The sequence below is a fragment of the Biomphalaria glabrata genome, chromosome 10, assembly GCF_947242115.1.
Source record: "Biomphalaria glabrata chromosome 10, xgBioGlab47.1, whole genome shotgun sequence".
In the NCBI taxonomy this organism is placed as follows: domain Eukaryota; kingdom Metazoa; phylum Mollusca; class Gastropoda; family Planorbidae; genus Biomphalaria; species Biomphalaria glabrata.
In genome coordinates, this window is record NC_074720.1 from 2,854,641 (window position 1) to 2,869,241 (window position 14,601).

The 14,601-nt window shown below is 38.1% G+C and overlaps 2 protein-coding genes across 5 annotated transcripts in view; one reads left to right on the forward strand and one right to left on the reverse strand.

Moving 5' to 3' along the window:
- LOC106053682 (uncharacterized) overlaps window positions 1–14,601 on the forward strand; it is a 71,254-nt gene that overhangs the window by 18,975 nt on the left and 37,678 nt on the right. Inside the window, exon 1 of one of the 4 annotated variants that reach the window (XM_056044410.1) lies at window positions 10,753–10,910. The exons of the other annotated variants lie outside the window; for them this stretch is intronic. The gene's annotated coding sequence lies outside the window, so the exon portion shown is untranslated. Of the gene's footprint in view, window positions 1–10,752; window positions 10,911–14,601 lie in introns of those variants that run through there. 4 annotated transcript variants of the gene reach the window in all.
- LOC106053680 (uncharacterized) lies at window positions 4,901–6,841 on the reverse strand. Its single transcript, XM_056044519.1, has 2 exons — window positions 6,830–6,841; window positions 4,901–5,935 (listed from the first exon to the last, which is right to left on the reverse strand). The coding sequence occupies exons 1-2, from the start codon at window positions 6,839–6,841 to the stop codon at window positions 4,901–4,903; spliced, it is 1,047 nt and encodes a 348-aa protein (XP_055900494.1).

Sequence of the window (14,601 nt, forward strand, 5' to 3'; positions counted from 1 at the left end):
ATTTTTCAATTTCAAAGATCATTTAGTGAACTCCTCACCTCTCTCTCTCTCTCTCTCTCTCTTTCTCTCTCTCTCTCTCTCTCTCTCTCTCTTTCTAACATACGTACACTTAAACACACACACACTGACGCACGCACATAATCAACCCCAAACAATTTCGTATTTGTGTTTACCTCTTTAGACATGCTGGTAAATGAAGTTGATAATTAAACACAATTTGTTGCATGCTGGGAAAAAAATAAAATAAAATAAACACACAAAAAAATAAACACACAAAAAATCAACAAAGCGATGACATTGTTAATTGCTCTTGAAAGCATTTGTTTACACTGGTCAACACTGTGATTATTTATTTTTTTATCAATTAGACATGTCACACATTGACCTCTTAACAACTCTAGCCTGACCGGATACAAGAAAAAAAACACAATGCTGTGGCCGAGTGGTAGAGCTTGGGTTTGTAACGAGGGCTCTCGAAGTCGAATTCCATTAAGTGAAAACTAGGATTTTTTTTAATATGGTGATTTTATCGACGCCCCTGACTCCATGCATCTCTAATGGATACCTGACATTCATTGGGGAGCTTACTGGCCACATGACACTCTCGTAATTGTTGACCCTATAAACAGGTGGGGCTTAAATCGTCGGACCCCATAGAGTACTACAACGATTCGACAAAAACTCGTGCGGTTTTTACAAAGCTTATATCAACTCACTCCGTCTGTCCGTCTGTCCGTCTGTCTGTGATTTTTTAAACGTTTTTTCTCCACCTACCCATTCTAGGATCAAGTTGAAACTCTGCGCAATCATTCAGTGTCTACAGCAACAAATGAATCCATGTCCGTCTGTCCGTCTGTCTGTTTGGCACGATTTTTAAACGTTTTTTTATCCACCTACCCATTCTAGGATCAAGTTGAAACTTTGCACAATCATTCAGTGTCTACAGCAACAAATGAATGCATGTCCGTCTGTCCGTCTGTCCCTTTGGCACGATTTTTAAACGTTTTTTCTCCACCTACCCATTCTAGGATCAAGCTGAAACTCTGCGCTATAACTCAGTGTCTACAGCAACAAATGAATCCATCAAAAATTAACCAATTAATTAGTTAATTAATTAGTTTAATTAATTAGCAGCACTTAGAGAGTTGCTATAAATGTACAGTCTTTCCCCTTACATAAGCTTTGTTCTTTAAAAAAGTTTTTTTTTTTATTTTGCTTTTTATGATATCTGGCGAAAACCGTGTAGTGTGTAAGCAACATAAATTTCATAAAGTTTGTTGAAAGGAAGTCATGTTATATTTGAAGAATGCTATCTTCATATTCAAATGAAATCCCGATTGTCTCATGAAGTCGATGAGACAGTGTCTTTATAATTTCTTTTCTAAATGAGCTCGTGGCCAAGAAACACAAAGGCAACGATGATGTCTAAATAATGTAGGACTTAAAACCAAGAACATCCTAAGTCAACTTGTATGGCTGCCTGGTCGTGCGGTTTGCACGCTGGACTGTCGTTCAGATTCATCGATGGTCCCGGGTTCAAACCCAGCCCGCTCTCATCCCCCGTCGTCCTGCTGGAGGTTTGGACTAGGAAGTAATTATCTTCAACTCTGAAGGAACATTCGAAACATGTAAAACATTTTACATTTTATTGTTGACTGTTTCTATTACAATGAGTGCTCGCAGATACGCCCTTGATACTCACGCACGGTTGATCCTTTCTTAAAATCAATGTCTCTGGTTTCAATAATTGACACTCCAGCAAAGCCCTATCGTTCATTTGTGTCACTCCAGAACTGTCCAGTGTTGACACGGATGTGTGTGTGTGTGTGTATGCGTACTAGCAGCAGTGGTCCAACCAGTACTTTTCAGGTAGCTTCAGACCCGCCTGTCTAATTAAACGCAGTGAGCTACAAATCTTTGACTGCTTTCCTATCTTGTATCTTCCCCCTTGTTCTGTAACCCAGCAACTAAAATGTACAGCTCTGTCATTTTTTAATATTTGCTGTGATTTTGAATATTTTTTTTGTGTGCTAACTTAGTCTACAGTGAAGCAACAATATTTTGAGTACATATATTATGGATACTGATATAAATACCGATATATTTTATTTGAGAACTAATCAATTTATCAACAAAAAAAAAGTTAATTTGCAGGACTGGTCTCTGAAGGGCAGAGTCTTTGAAAATGTCCGAATATGCAGTATGTCAAAAAATCATGTCCAGTATATTTGGATAACGACCGTGGCTATTTTTTTAAATAGTATTTTTTGTATTAAAGATTAACCATCTTTCCAAGACTTTATCTGTCAGATAATAGAGATTAAATGAAAGTTAGGCAAAACTAAGACTATCAACTTAACCATTGATACTTCAACAGCATGGCCATTGATACTATTGATACACTAGCCACAGACTATTGATACTCTAGCAACAGACCATTGATACACTAGCAACAGGCTAATGATACTCTAGCAACAGACTATTGATACTCTAGCTACAGACTATTGATACTCTAGCTACAGACTATTGATACTCTAGCTACAGACTATTGATACTCTAGCTACAGACTATTGATACTCTAGCTACAGACTATTGATACTCTAGCTACAGACTATTGATACTCTAGCTACAGACTATTGATACTCTAGCTACAGACTATTGATACTCTAGCTACAGACTATTGATACTCTAGCTACAGACTATTGATACTCTAGCTACAGACTATTGATACTCTAGCTACAGACTATTGATACTCTAGCTACAGACTATTGATACTCTAGCTACAGACTATTGATACACTAGCAACAGACTATTGATACTCTAGCAACAGACTATTGATACTCTGGCAACAGACTATTGATACTCTGGCCACAGACTATTGATATTCTAGCAATAGACTATTGATTTTCCAGTACTTACTACACTTATAAAAACAAAAAATGCAGGAGCTTAAACACTGACCACGTGACCGACCCCTAGCATAGTCCCAGGCACTACGTTATTTGTCCTATGCCTATTTTTTTCATTGACCCAAAGATACCAGATCTAATAGACTTTTATTTCTTTGCTTGACGACATTTCCCGACTTCCCACCCACCAACTTTTTACACAATGCTTCTTCAATCGTCTCAGCTGTCGCCGAGGGCTAGCACATTGCACCAACAAGTGTTGTACAGAGACAATGTATTAAAGTTAATATTGTTTCAAGGTATCGGCCACATTACCGTCCGTAACACAATTATTTCCCTTGCCTGGGGGTGAGGATATTAGCAAGCATTAATCACTCCAGGGAGATAATTGAGTAGAGAAACAATGGAGTGGGACACTGACATATATAAATGAATTGGACGAGAACAAGTTTAAAAGTGTTACAATTAAAAAACAGTGGGGCGTAAGTAGGGTGGAGGGGGGGGGGCTTACTCGTGATTAGGGAAGGGCAATAGCGCCTTTGGCCCTTAAACTGTAATCCATTGAACTAATCTAGTTTTTAATGTCGGTATTTATGGGGTGTTTTAAATACATTAGTTAAGGATAGCCGAAAAACTTACGCAATTTACTAGTTGTCGTGATTGAGACTTGACTTTGGGATTTATACCAGCGGTTCTCAACCTTTTATGCTCGGCGACCCCTCTTTACAATCCCCCACTTAGCCGCGACCCCCCGCCCCGCACACACACACAGCAATAGAAGAACAGACAATAACAATCCATTTTTTCAATGGTCTTTGGCGACCTCTGGCAAATCGCCAATCGACCCTCAAGGGGGTCGCGACCAACAGGTTGAGAACCCCTGATTTATACCCTTTTGGGGACCTTCTTTTGGCCCATGTGTTCTATGTCAGTGCTAAGTATTTCTTGGGGGCTCTAAACTATAGTTGGTGTTGCCTAGAGGTAATTCCGGCCCTGACTCTCCAATGTCTCTCAAGACAGGATTTTGAGATTTATATATTAGATCTTTATATGTTTTTTTTTCCCCTTGAAGTCATCTTTTCTCAAAATTGCTTTATCTTCGTTCTCTATGTTGCTGTATTTTTATTGCTTTAACACTGTAAAGGGGAACTTAAGACCTTGAAACCATAACCAAGAGCAGATTACTCTGTTTAAAATGTATCGTGAGTTATCGTCCATTAAGAATTGGCAGCCATGATGGACTTTAACTTTCACAATTATATCCAGCAGCAAAACATGAAACCTCTTAAAATTGAAACCTCTTAAAAATGAAGCTTCTTCAAAATGAAACCTCTTCAAAATGAAACCTCTTCAAAATGAAACCTCTTCAAAATAAAACCTCTTCGAAATTAAACATCTTCAAAATAAAACCTTTTCAAAATGAAACCTCTTGAAATTGAAATCTGTTCAAAATGAAACCTTTTGAAAATGAAACCTTTCAAAATGAAACCTCTTGAAATTGAAACCTCTTCAAATAAAACCTCTTCAAAATAAAACCTCTTCAAAATGAAACCTCTTCAAAATGAAACCTTTCAAAATGAAACCTTTCAAAATGAAACCTCTTGAAATTGAAACCTCTTCAAAATAAAACCTCTTTAAAATAAAACCTCTTCAAAATGAAACCTCTTACGTTTATTATGTGTAATCTGGGGCATGTTGACCCACACACTTTTGGCATTAACTGAGTCATTTAGACACCACAGCAAGTGAACATCGTTTGAAAATTGCAATTTTTTTGAAATCTAAAACCAAGAATTAAACAAACTCCTTTGAGGCTTTCTCTCAAAGACTTTACGCCCCTGCAACACCTCGTGCTCACCTAAATGTCGTTTCGACCTTGTGAATAGATCATAATTAAGTTTATTTTGTGCGAATCGTTAAATGGAAGAAGTCCTGCTTTGACTAATTAAATGATTACAAGACGTGTTTTCAATTAAGAAAGCTTTGAACTTTCATGCAGCAGCTTTCATCGCTTTTGAAATTGAAACTTTACAAATCAAATAGCAAACATCCATTTTTAATAGATTTTCAAGTGTTTTTAAAGTGATGGTTGGGCTGAGGGAGCCTGAGGGGTGTGGTATTGACTCTTCTTTGGGCTGAAGGAGTTGTGGTATTGACTCTTCATTGGGCTGAAGCGGTTGTGGTATTGACTCTTCATTGGGCTGAAGGGGATGTGGTATTGACTCTTGATTTGGGCTGAAGCGGTTGTGGTATTGACTCTTCTTTGGGCTGAAGGAGTTGTGGTATTGACTCTTCTTTGGGCTGAAGGAGTTGTGGTATTGACTCTTCTTTGGGCTGAAGGAGTTGTGGTATTGACTCTTCATTGGGCTGAAGGAGTTGTGGTATTGACTCTTCTTTGGGCTGAAGCGGTTGTGGTATTGACCCTTCTTTGGGCTGAAGGAGTTGTGGTATTGACTCTTCTTTGGGCTGAAGCGGTTGTGGTATTGACTCTTCTTTGGGCTGAAGGAGTTGTGGTATTGACTCTTCTTTGGGCTGAAGCGGTTGTGGTATTGACCCTTCTTTGGGCTGAAGGAGTTGTGGTATTGACTCTTCTTTGGGCTGAAGCGGTTGTGGTATTGACTCTTCTTTGGGCTGAAGCGATTGTGGTATTGACCCTTCTTTGGGCTGAAGCGGTTGTGGTATGACTCTTCTTTGGGCTGAAGCGGTTGTGGTATTGACCCTTCTTTGGGCTGAAGGAGTTGTGGTATTGACTCTTCTTTGGGCTGAAGCGGTTGTGGTATTGACCCTTCTTTGGGCTGAAGGAGTTGTGGTATTGACTCTTCTTTGGGCTGAAGCGGTTGTGGTATTGACCCTTCTTTGGGCTGAAGGAGTTGTGGTATTGACTCTTCTTTGGGCTGAAGCGGTTGTGGTATTGACCCTTCATTCGGCTGAAGGGGTTGTGGTATTGACTCTTCATTGGGCTGAAGCGGTTGTGGTATTGACCCTTCATTCGGCTGAAGGGGTTGTGGTATTGACTCTTCTTTGTGCTGAATGGGAATTCGGTATTGATTTTGATTGAGCTGGGGGACGGGAAAGGTGGCTGAGTGGTCAAGTGTTTGGCTTCCAAACTGGGAGTCCTGGGTTTGAAACTCAGTGAAGACTGGGACTTTGACTTTTCGGAATTTGAGGGCACCCATGAATCCACCCAGCTCTAATGGGTACCTGACTTAAGTTGGGGAAAGTAAAGGCGGTTTGTCGTTAAACTGGCCATATGACACCATGCTCGTTAACCGTTGGACAAAGAAGATGACCTTACCATCATCTGGCCTATAGATCGCAAGGTTTGAAAAGGGAACTTTACTTTTTTTTTTTTCTTTGATTGGGCTGAGGAGGGATGGTATTTGCCTTGATTGCGTTGTGGGGTGTATGGCACTGACTCATGTTAGTGAGCTTATGTTTAACCTCAAAACACTTCTTTGTGGTTTTCTCTAAGTTTTGACTGCCACTGGCTGTTTCTGTCCAATCGTGCAGAGTATTGTCCAACTCATCTCGGATTAAGTGCCACATAAATTTCCATCATGCGTGCCACGAACATCCTGGAATCCAAAGACAGCGAATTTATTATGTGTTGTGGGCATGAGTCTTGAGAGGCCAAACAGCACCAAGTCACGTGCCGGATATGGCTAGCGGGTCAAGGTATGGGCATCCCTACTGTAGTGAACATAAGATTTAATATGCCTTGATTTCTATTCAAGTTTATATACCGTTGCGTACAATGCATCAACTGCTATTGAGTCAATAGCTATAACAAGAAAGATTCGAAGCTATTTTTGCACTATAACTTACAAATATGCTTACATGTCGCTGTTGTTTCTTCACAATTGAAGATTATTACACCCAAGGACCGAACGGGGAGGGAGATGACAGTCAGGAGCGCATACCGCCAAAGCCATTCTTAACAGGAGGCATCAACACTTGATCTACGACGTCGCACCCTACTGGCAGTGGAGACCATGCGGCCGTACAGAACTGAGACGTGGCAACGAGCTACTGATCTAGGCTGCCCACAGTTAGCGACGTTGCAGTACTGTGTTCAGGCCTTCTATAACAATTTATTTACTGACCGATGTGAATAAGTTTGTTGCCAAGTACGGCTTTGAAAACAAAATATTTTTAGTTTTATTTTCGGTGACGGGAATATTGACTATTAATCAGCTGGTGAAACTCTCCCCTCTTGTCTTTCGTTGAGCTTCCGCTTGCGATACGATTTGCGAACATCCTTCCGCCTAGGAAGGGCAAAGAACTAATCACTTAACGATAAGTAGCGCGGCGCAATAAGCTGAGAAACCAGAGCAACTATGCGTCGTTACATCCTTAATCCTACCAATTAGTAAACAAGGACAAAGGTCATGGCATGCGTGCTAGACCAGTACTTTTTACAAAGCTTATATTAGCTCGCTCTGTCTGTCTGTCCGTCTGTCTGTCAAAAAGTGTGCACACGTAATTTCTCTCTCGACCAAGTTGAAACTTCACACAATTTTTTCATTGGCATAGACAAGACTTGAATCAATAAAAGAAAGTAATCAATTAGTCAATAAGTACTCCTTATTAGCGTGGTGACAATACCAACAAGGGGAACTAATACTTCAGTATTCAGATATACGGCTAAATTTGTTGGGTTTAGTCCCCTTAAATAATTATTAACACTATTTCTCCTTCACGCAGTCTCCAATCAAGTTGATACTTTAAACAATATTTTTTTTTTGTATCTAATAAAACATGATTCAATTAAAAAAACAATTAATTAATTAATTATTGGTAATTAATTATTCTGTTTGATATAAAAAAAAGGGGAAATAACTTGTAAAAGTAAAAAAAAAAGTAAAGACTAGGTGATCTATAGGGCAGATAATGTAAACAGAAATAACTTGTACATTAATGAAACAGTTTTAAGAGCGGAGATCTTCTCCTTCAGATAAGCTTTGTTGTTTTCTTGTTTGTTTTTTTTAAAGGATTTTTTATATTTTGCTTTTAACGTTGGTATGGGTAGGACTGTTGCTACTTGAATTGATGCCAAGTCGTACTCGTGTGGACGTCTTTATTCATGTTCTATAATTGTAAGGATCGATGTCTCTACCTCTCCGTTTCACCCCTCCCGTTCAGGCCTCTTTCAGCTTTGAAGGGTATGGTCAGCATTCTCTGGTGAAGCTCCACAAGTGCAGGTTTCACTCGTCCCGACTTAAAGATTCGAACCGAGAAGTCTCGGGTTCAAATCGTTAATAAGGCTGTGATTTTGAATTTTAGGACACCCCCCTGAGTCCACAACACCTCTAATGATTACCTGACATAAGTCTGGAAAAATAAAGGCGATTGGTCAATGTGCTAGCCACATGATACCCTTGTTAACCGTTGGCCATAAACATCATCTGCTCTATAGATCGCTAGTTTTCAAAAGGGAGATTTACTTACTTGATCTTAAATAGTCAAATATCTACATCCCCATTAAGTTCTAACCGTTATTTCGCCCATTAGAGATTTGAGCGTTTTTATCTGGTATTTGCATTAGAACAGTGGTTCCCAAACTTTTTCCTTAACGGAACACGTCGCACATTCTGAATATTTAGCGGAACACTTTGCTTATCTTTTAAAGAGAGATCAATTCACATGGTGCCCTACTAGTTAATTTTTCCAGTAGTTAAGGGAACACCTATTCAGGCCTCACGGAACACTAAGGTTCCGCGGAACACAGTTCGGGAAACACTGCATTTGAACATAAGGTTAATCAGTCAAACAGAAAAAAAATAGTTTATTTTGGAAAAATCATTTTCCAAAGCAAAATGACGTCTGGACTATAGCGCCATTTTTTGATTATCCATTCATATATTGTTTGCCTCGAATTGCCTGGCGCTCCCACACATTGAACTGGTTTTTTAAAAAAATAACAACTTTAGGCTTAAGGCGATACAAATTCTGTTTAAATAGGACTCGACAGAAACTTGCCAATTATTAAAATTTGAATTACCGACGACCTCGATGATGTTTCTCAAAATATGTGCTCCGCGCACTACTGAATTTGCGCGTCATTTTGGATAAAATTCGTCAAGAAGAATTGTTTCAATCATGACGCATGAATAAAAAGCGTTTGCTAATATATATATATTTCGTCACTGGAGCCAGTGTTTGTATGTTTCCATGTGGCCTTGACTCTTCAAAGACTTGAGAACCATTGTTCCATGACATTCATTGAAATACCCTATCGTCTGCTTAAGACGTCTGCTATTGTTACACATTAAGGGCGTATAACGTCTGCTTAGAATGAAAATATATTTGTTGCTAATGTATATAGTTTTAGTTACTTTAACTCTTTCTCTCCTAACTGACGATACCATCAGAATGTGGTAAATAATTACGGAGAGAAAGAGTTACATTTATAAAGAACATTTCAGTAATGACAAATAGTAAATAATAACAAGATTAGAAAGAGAGTTTGTGTGGAAACACAAACTGAAAATCGCCCCCCGAAGTGGTCCACCCAGACAGGTAAAAAGGCTTCAATATTATCAGAATGAAATTCTATCAAAGACAAATGAAAGAAAATAATGAAGAAAAAAGGTTAACATAATCTTGTGTGGTGCCCCCAGCGGTCCAGCAGACCAAAGGATAGGTGAAAGTGAATGTGAAGTTAGATGTGAACCTGGCCTAACTGATGTCTTATAATGAGTATCTAATTGATCTAATTGTTTTGTAAAGGGGTACTTTTTTATTCCTCAAGAATAAAACATTTCCTTATAAAAAAAATATTTTTCTTTGTTTAGGAATAAGGGGAAAGCACTCCCGTTCTCTGATCAAGTCTAAGATTTGTCGTACTTACTAAAACACGAGCCAGTAAAAAAGATTGAATTTCTTAATTAATCATTGGTAACAGGGCCGGTCCTAGCCATTGCGGGGCCCTATGCGAAATGGATTGCGCGGGGCCTAGTCTGGGTAGGGACAACCATAATGTCAACATTAAGATTTTGTATCAGAATGTATCATTCGTCTAAAATTTCATTCAGTGAAAGCTGACAATGCCGGGTTTTTTTATTTCAGAATATCTCCAGAACTTTTTGGTATATTTTGCAATTACATTAGATTTCCACTAGCCCCTAGAAAATCAGGAAGATGCGGGAAAAAAACTGTTACTATATATAAGTTATAATGTTTTAATTCGATAATTTACACCTAGAATTAGCGCGGGGCCTATGAAAGTGCGGGGCGCATAGGTTGCAGTGGCCTAAGTCCGGCCCTGATTGGTAATCAATAAATTGTTTGGTATCGAAAACGGGAAAAAAGTGCTACTGATATTTTTGCAGTGGTCAGAAAATCGTCATGGGGTCCCATCCCCCACTACGATCCTGTTTCATATTTCCACGTTTTTAATCCGGTTTGTGAATAAACGAAATGAATCCCACGAATCGTGGAAAACATGCGTATGGAAATACTCAATACTAAATAGTCTATAGATCTCGCTCTTTGAGAAAGGAAATTATTTTTAAAAAAAATAGAACACCTGTTGGTTATCACGTGCTGCTCAGCCAATCAAAACACTGAATTTATTGAATGAATTAGATCAAAGTCTATATTTACACTCTGACGTCTTCTCAGTGTGTGCTGACAAAGTCAAGACATTGGGAACGAGGCAACAGGTACGGACGCAAAGCGCGCGCAGATAGGAAGGCACATTTGGCGTTGATCACGTAGTTTGCACCGGAAATAAATAAAAAAAAACATCTAAAGGTGAGGGAGAGAGACGCGAGACCTGTTCTACACACACAGACACCCTCACCCGTTCCCCCCCCCCTTTCCCCGCAAGCTTACCTGGATGATGCAACTTTATAAATTTCCACGCTTCGTAGCCTCGACCAGTTCTAATAAATGAAAGCGTAGATATAAGATAATTTGGCAAGAGCTTCCAACGAGATTATCAATTATATATTTCTGTGATATTATCAAGTCTCGATTTCGTGTAACTTCATTAATAAGGTAAAAGACAATACATTCTATGTGTAATTAATATTTTCTTTATATCGTGTTTTTTTTTATAATACAAATATCAAACTAGGTGATTATTATAAATGAACGCAAATGAAGATGTAGCTTCAAAGTTGGAATTTTTTTTTAATAAAGTGAAAATTATTGTAAATTTTATTTTTTGCTTGCAACATGAGACTTACAAGTAAATAATGAAAAATGACATTTAACAATTATATATATATATATATAATATATATATATATATATATATATATATATGGATTTAGTATATAGTATTTGCAATACATGTGCCATAAGTAAAAATAGTGACAATTTTTATTAAGCTAATGGTTTGGGATCTTGTTATAGTTTGCGGAATCATGCATACATTTGAGATTTTTTGTAAGTTAATGGATTTACGCTTAGTTTAAGGAATTAATGATACTTTGGATAAAATGGATATTTCCCTATCAAAGGGATTCGTATTTGAGGTGGGGGCTTGGGCTTCGACTGGTTATCTAATAATAGTTTGTTGATTCAGGTTTAAACTATGGGAACATGCTTTCTTTCTGACCTAATTTGAATTACCTGACCTAGTTGAAGTCTTTGACCTAGACTATAGTAGTTATCGACACAAAGCTTTTTGACTGACAGATTGTTTAAAACTCAAGATCAATTCTTATCTGAACAAATGTTGGTAGGAAATTGTTAGGACATTGGAATGTTTAATATCTCGTTGGCCGTCTTTCTCCATTCCTCTCTGTCTTTTGCCTTGGATAGAATCTCGATGTCAGGTCCGTCCATTCTTAAATGTTGTCTTCCCATCGCTTTCTCTGTCTCTTCTTTTTCTGGTACTGTTCCCTAAAGGAAGGTCTTTGCAAGCCCTGAGGACCTTGTAAATTGGCCATAGTTTGCGGTTTTTTTTGGCGGTAGTTAGCAGGTCATCGTGGGGTCCAATCCCTGTACTAATCCTGTCTCTTGTTCCTTTGTCATGCGGTCTTTGTATGTGATACGTAGGACCTCGAATGCTACTAACCAGTGACCAACGCTCTACGATAGAATGGAATCTTAGAGAATTATTTTAGAGACAATGGCTGCATAGTTTCAAACTGCATTAGTCGGAATAACCGCTTAAAACACATTCTATTTAAACGTACCGACTCTATCTCCTAAATAATAGTGCTAATACTCATAGCTGGTCACACACATGTATAGTGTAAATCTGCGAGTGTGTGTGTGTGTGTGTGACGTCATTGATCAGGTGATGTATGGATTAGGCCCTACTGACTTCCTGACATTTGATATAATCGTTTGTTTAATTGGTTTAATTGTTTCGCTCGACCCAGGCTAGTAAGAGTAGCCTCACACAATGAAATTTGTCACGAGGAACTTGTATTGTTTGCTGACTTCTGCACATCCATTATAGTGTATAAAGCAGTGATTCTTAAAATGTGAGCCACCGCGCCTTTAGATGGGTGTATATCTTTGTTTCCGATTTGCCGAAACGCAATGTGTACCTTCAGTTTCTTAAATAATGTATTGGTTCTTTGATGATGATTATTTTTTAACTTTTATTTCTCAAAGGGCAATGAGAGTAGATTTACGCTTTGATCTTGGTGTTATAGAGACATAATAATTTGTATATTTCTGTATAGCACTTGGAGGCCGTTTGCACACGTGCATTTAAATGTGAATCTGACTCTTGCGGGCTGCCATAGGTTTCCGAGATCTTTGGAAATGTTTGAGAATAGGAGAAAGAGTGATCAAACCAATCGCTCCGTTGACACGGGCACTAAAATATATACAAAATGACTTGAACAGTTCACCATTAGAGTTAGTAGTTTGATACACAAGCAAAAATCTTTTACCTAGACCATAGGACTGGATTTTAACTTACTAAGGTCCTAAGCTATGTGAGATACGGGGCCCCTTTTAAAGCAAGTTGGGGGCCCTGAGCTATGTGAGATAGGGGGCCCCTTTTAAAGCAAGTTGGGGGCCCTAAGCTATGTGAGATACGGGGTCCCTTTTAAAGCAAGTTGGGTGCCCTAAGCTATGTGAGATACGGGGTCCCTTTTAAAGCAAGTTGGGGGACCTAAGGTATGTGAGATATGGGGTCCCTTTTAAAGCAAGTTGGGGGCCCTAAGCTATGTGAGATACGGGGCCCCTTTTAAAGCAAGTTGGGGGCCCTAAGCTATGTGAGATACGAGGCCCCTTTTAAAGCAAGTTGGGGGCCCTAAGTTATGTAAGATACGGGACCCCTTTAAAGCAATTTGTGGGCCTTAAGGTATAACTTACGTTGCATATAGGTAAATCCAGCACTGCTAGCCCATCTTAAATGCAGTAAGTTAATATTTCAGAGAATCCATTTGTCTTCAACTGCGCACTGTACCTTGTCGTGCAACGTAAGGATATTCCTTTATGATGAAATCTGTATAAGATAAGATAAGATAAAATGAAATAAAATAAAATGAAATAAACTATAGGTTGTGGACGGTCGCTGACTAGTGGAATGGAACAGCTGGTAGACAACTAAACCGCTGTAGGCGTATCTTATCTTAACTTGCGAAACTTGAAACAGCTTGAATAACATCTTTTGTGAACAAAAACTAACTTTTATTACACTATAAACAAATTCAACTTGAGATAAAAACACAATGAATGTAGTAGACTTAGGTAATAATGTAAAATTGTTTTTCTGACCAAAGTGAAACTCCATAATAAAGTCTTTTTTTTTTTTTTTTTTTTTTCACTCCAGCCAACTAGAGTCGTCTGTCCTACCTTAGACCGCTGACGACAATTCAGTGCATCTTGCATCATTCACACCACATAGCTAACCTCTTGCCACCGTCACACACACACACACACACATCATAACAGTTACAAATTTAAAAAAAAAAATTCATTAGTATTCCTTTTTTTTTAATGTCTACAATAATTTAGGCATAAGGATAATCGTTCGAATCACAGAGATGGGCCAGTGTTTTTCGTTTAGAAGCAAGTAGATCTAGATCTAGGTTACACAGACGAATAGACTTGAATTTGGTAGCCTGTCTTCTAATAGAATTGAAATGAACAGATTCTCTCGCTGCATTAAGCCACGAGACAAGTATCGATCTCTAGATTCAAACGTCTTTCTTGGAATACCTTTAAAAAAAAGTTCCATGATCTAGATTTAGTTACCGGGGCGTGTCCAGAAGGTAACAGCTAATTGAAGAATGCAAATATTCGGGTGCTATCTGCATTCTATTTGTTGTATTCTGATGTTCTTTTCTTTGTTTCGTTCGAAGTCAACTTACAGTTATATTTTTTTACAAAGCTTAGAGCATCTCACTCTGTCTGGTTCAAATCTTGTACACGTCATTTCTACTACTTCCCATTTTAGGATCAAGTGGAAACTTTGCACAATTATTCATTGTCGAAGACAGTACACGAATCAATAAAAAAAATTATCAATTAGATAATTTATTTGTCGTCATTAATTCATTTTGTTTTACATAAAAGAGGGAGATAAATTGTTCAGTTTTAATTTTTTTATATATAGCAGTAATTGTGCGGTTCTTACTTATATATAACTTTTTTTTTCTTTTATTTAATGAAAACAAAATTAATTTATTAAATTGCAACACTGTTTTATGAGATAAAATAGAGAGATTTTCTGATTTTTAAAAACTTCGCTCCTGAAATTTAAAAAAAAAAAAAA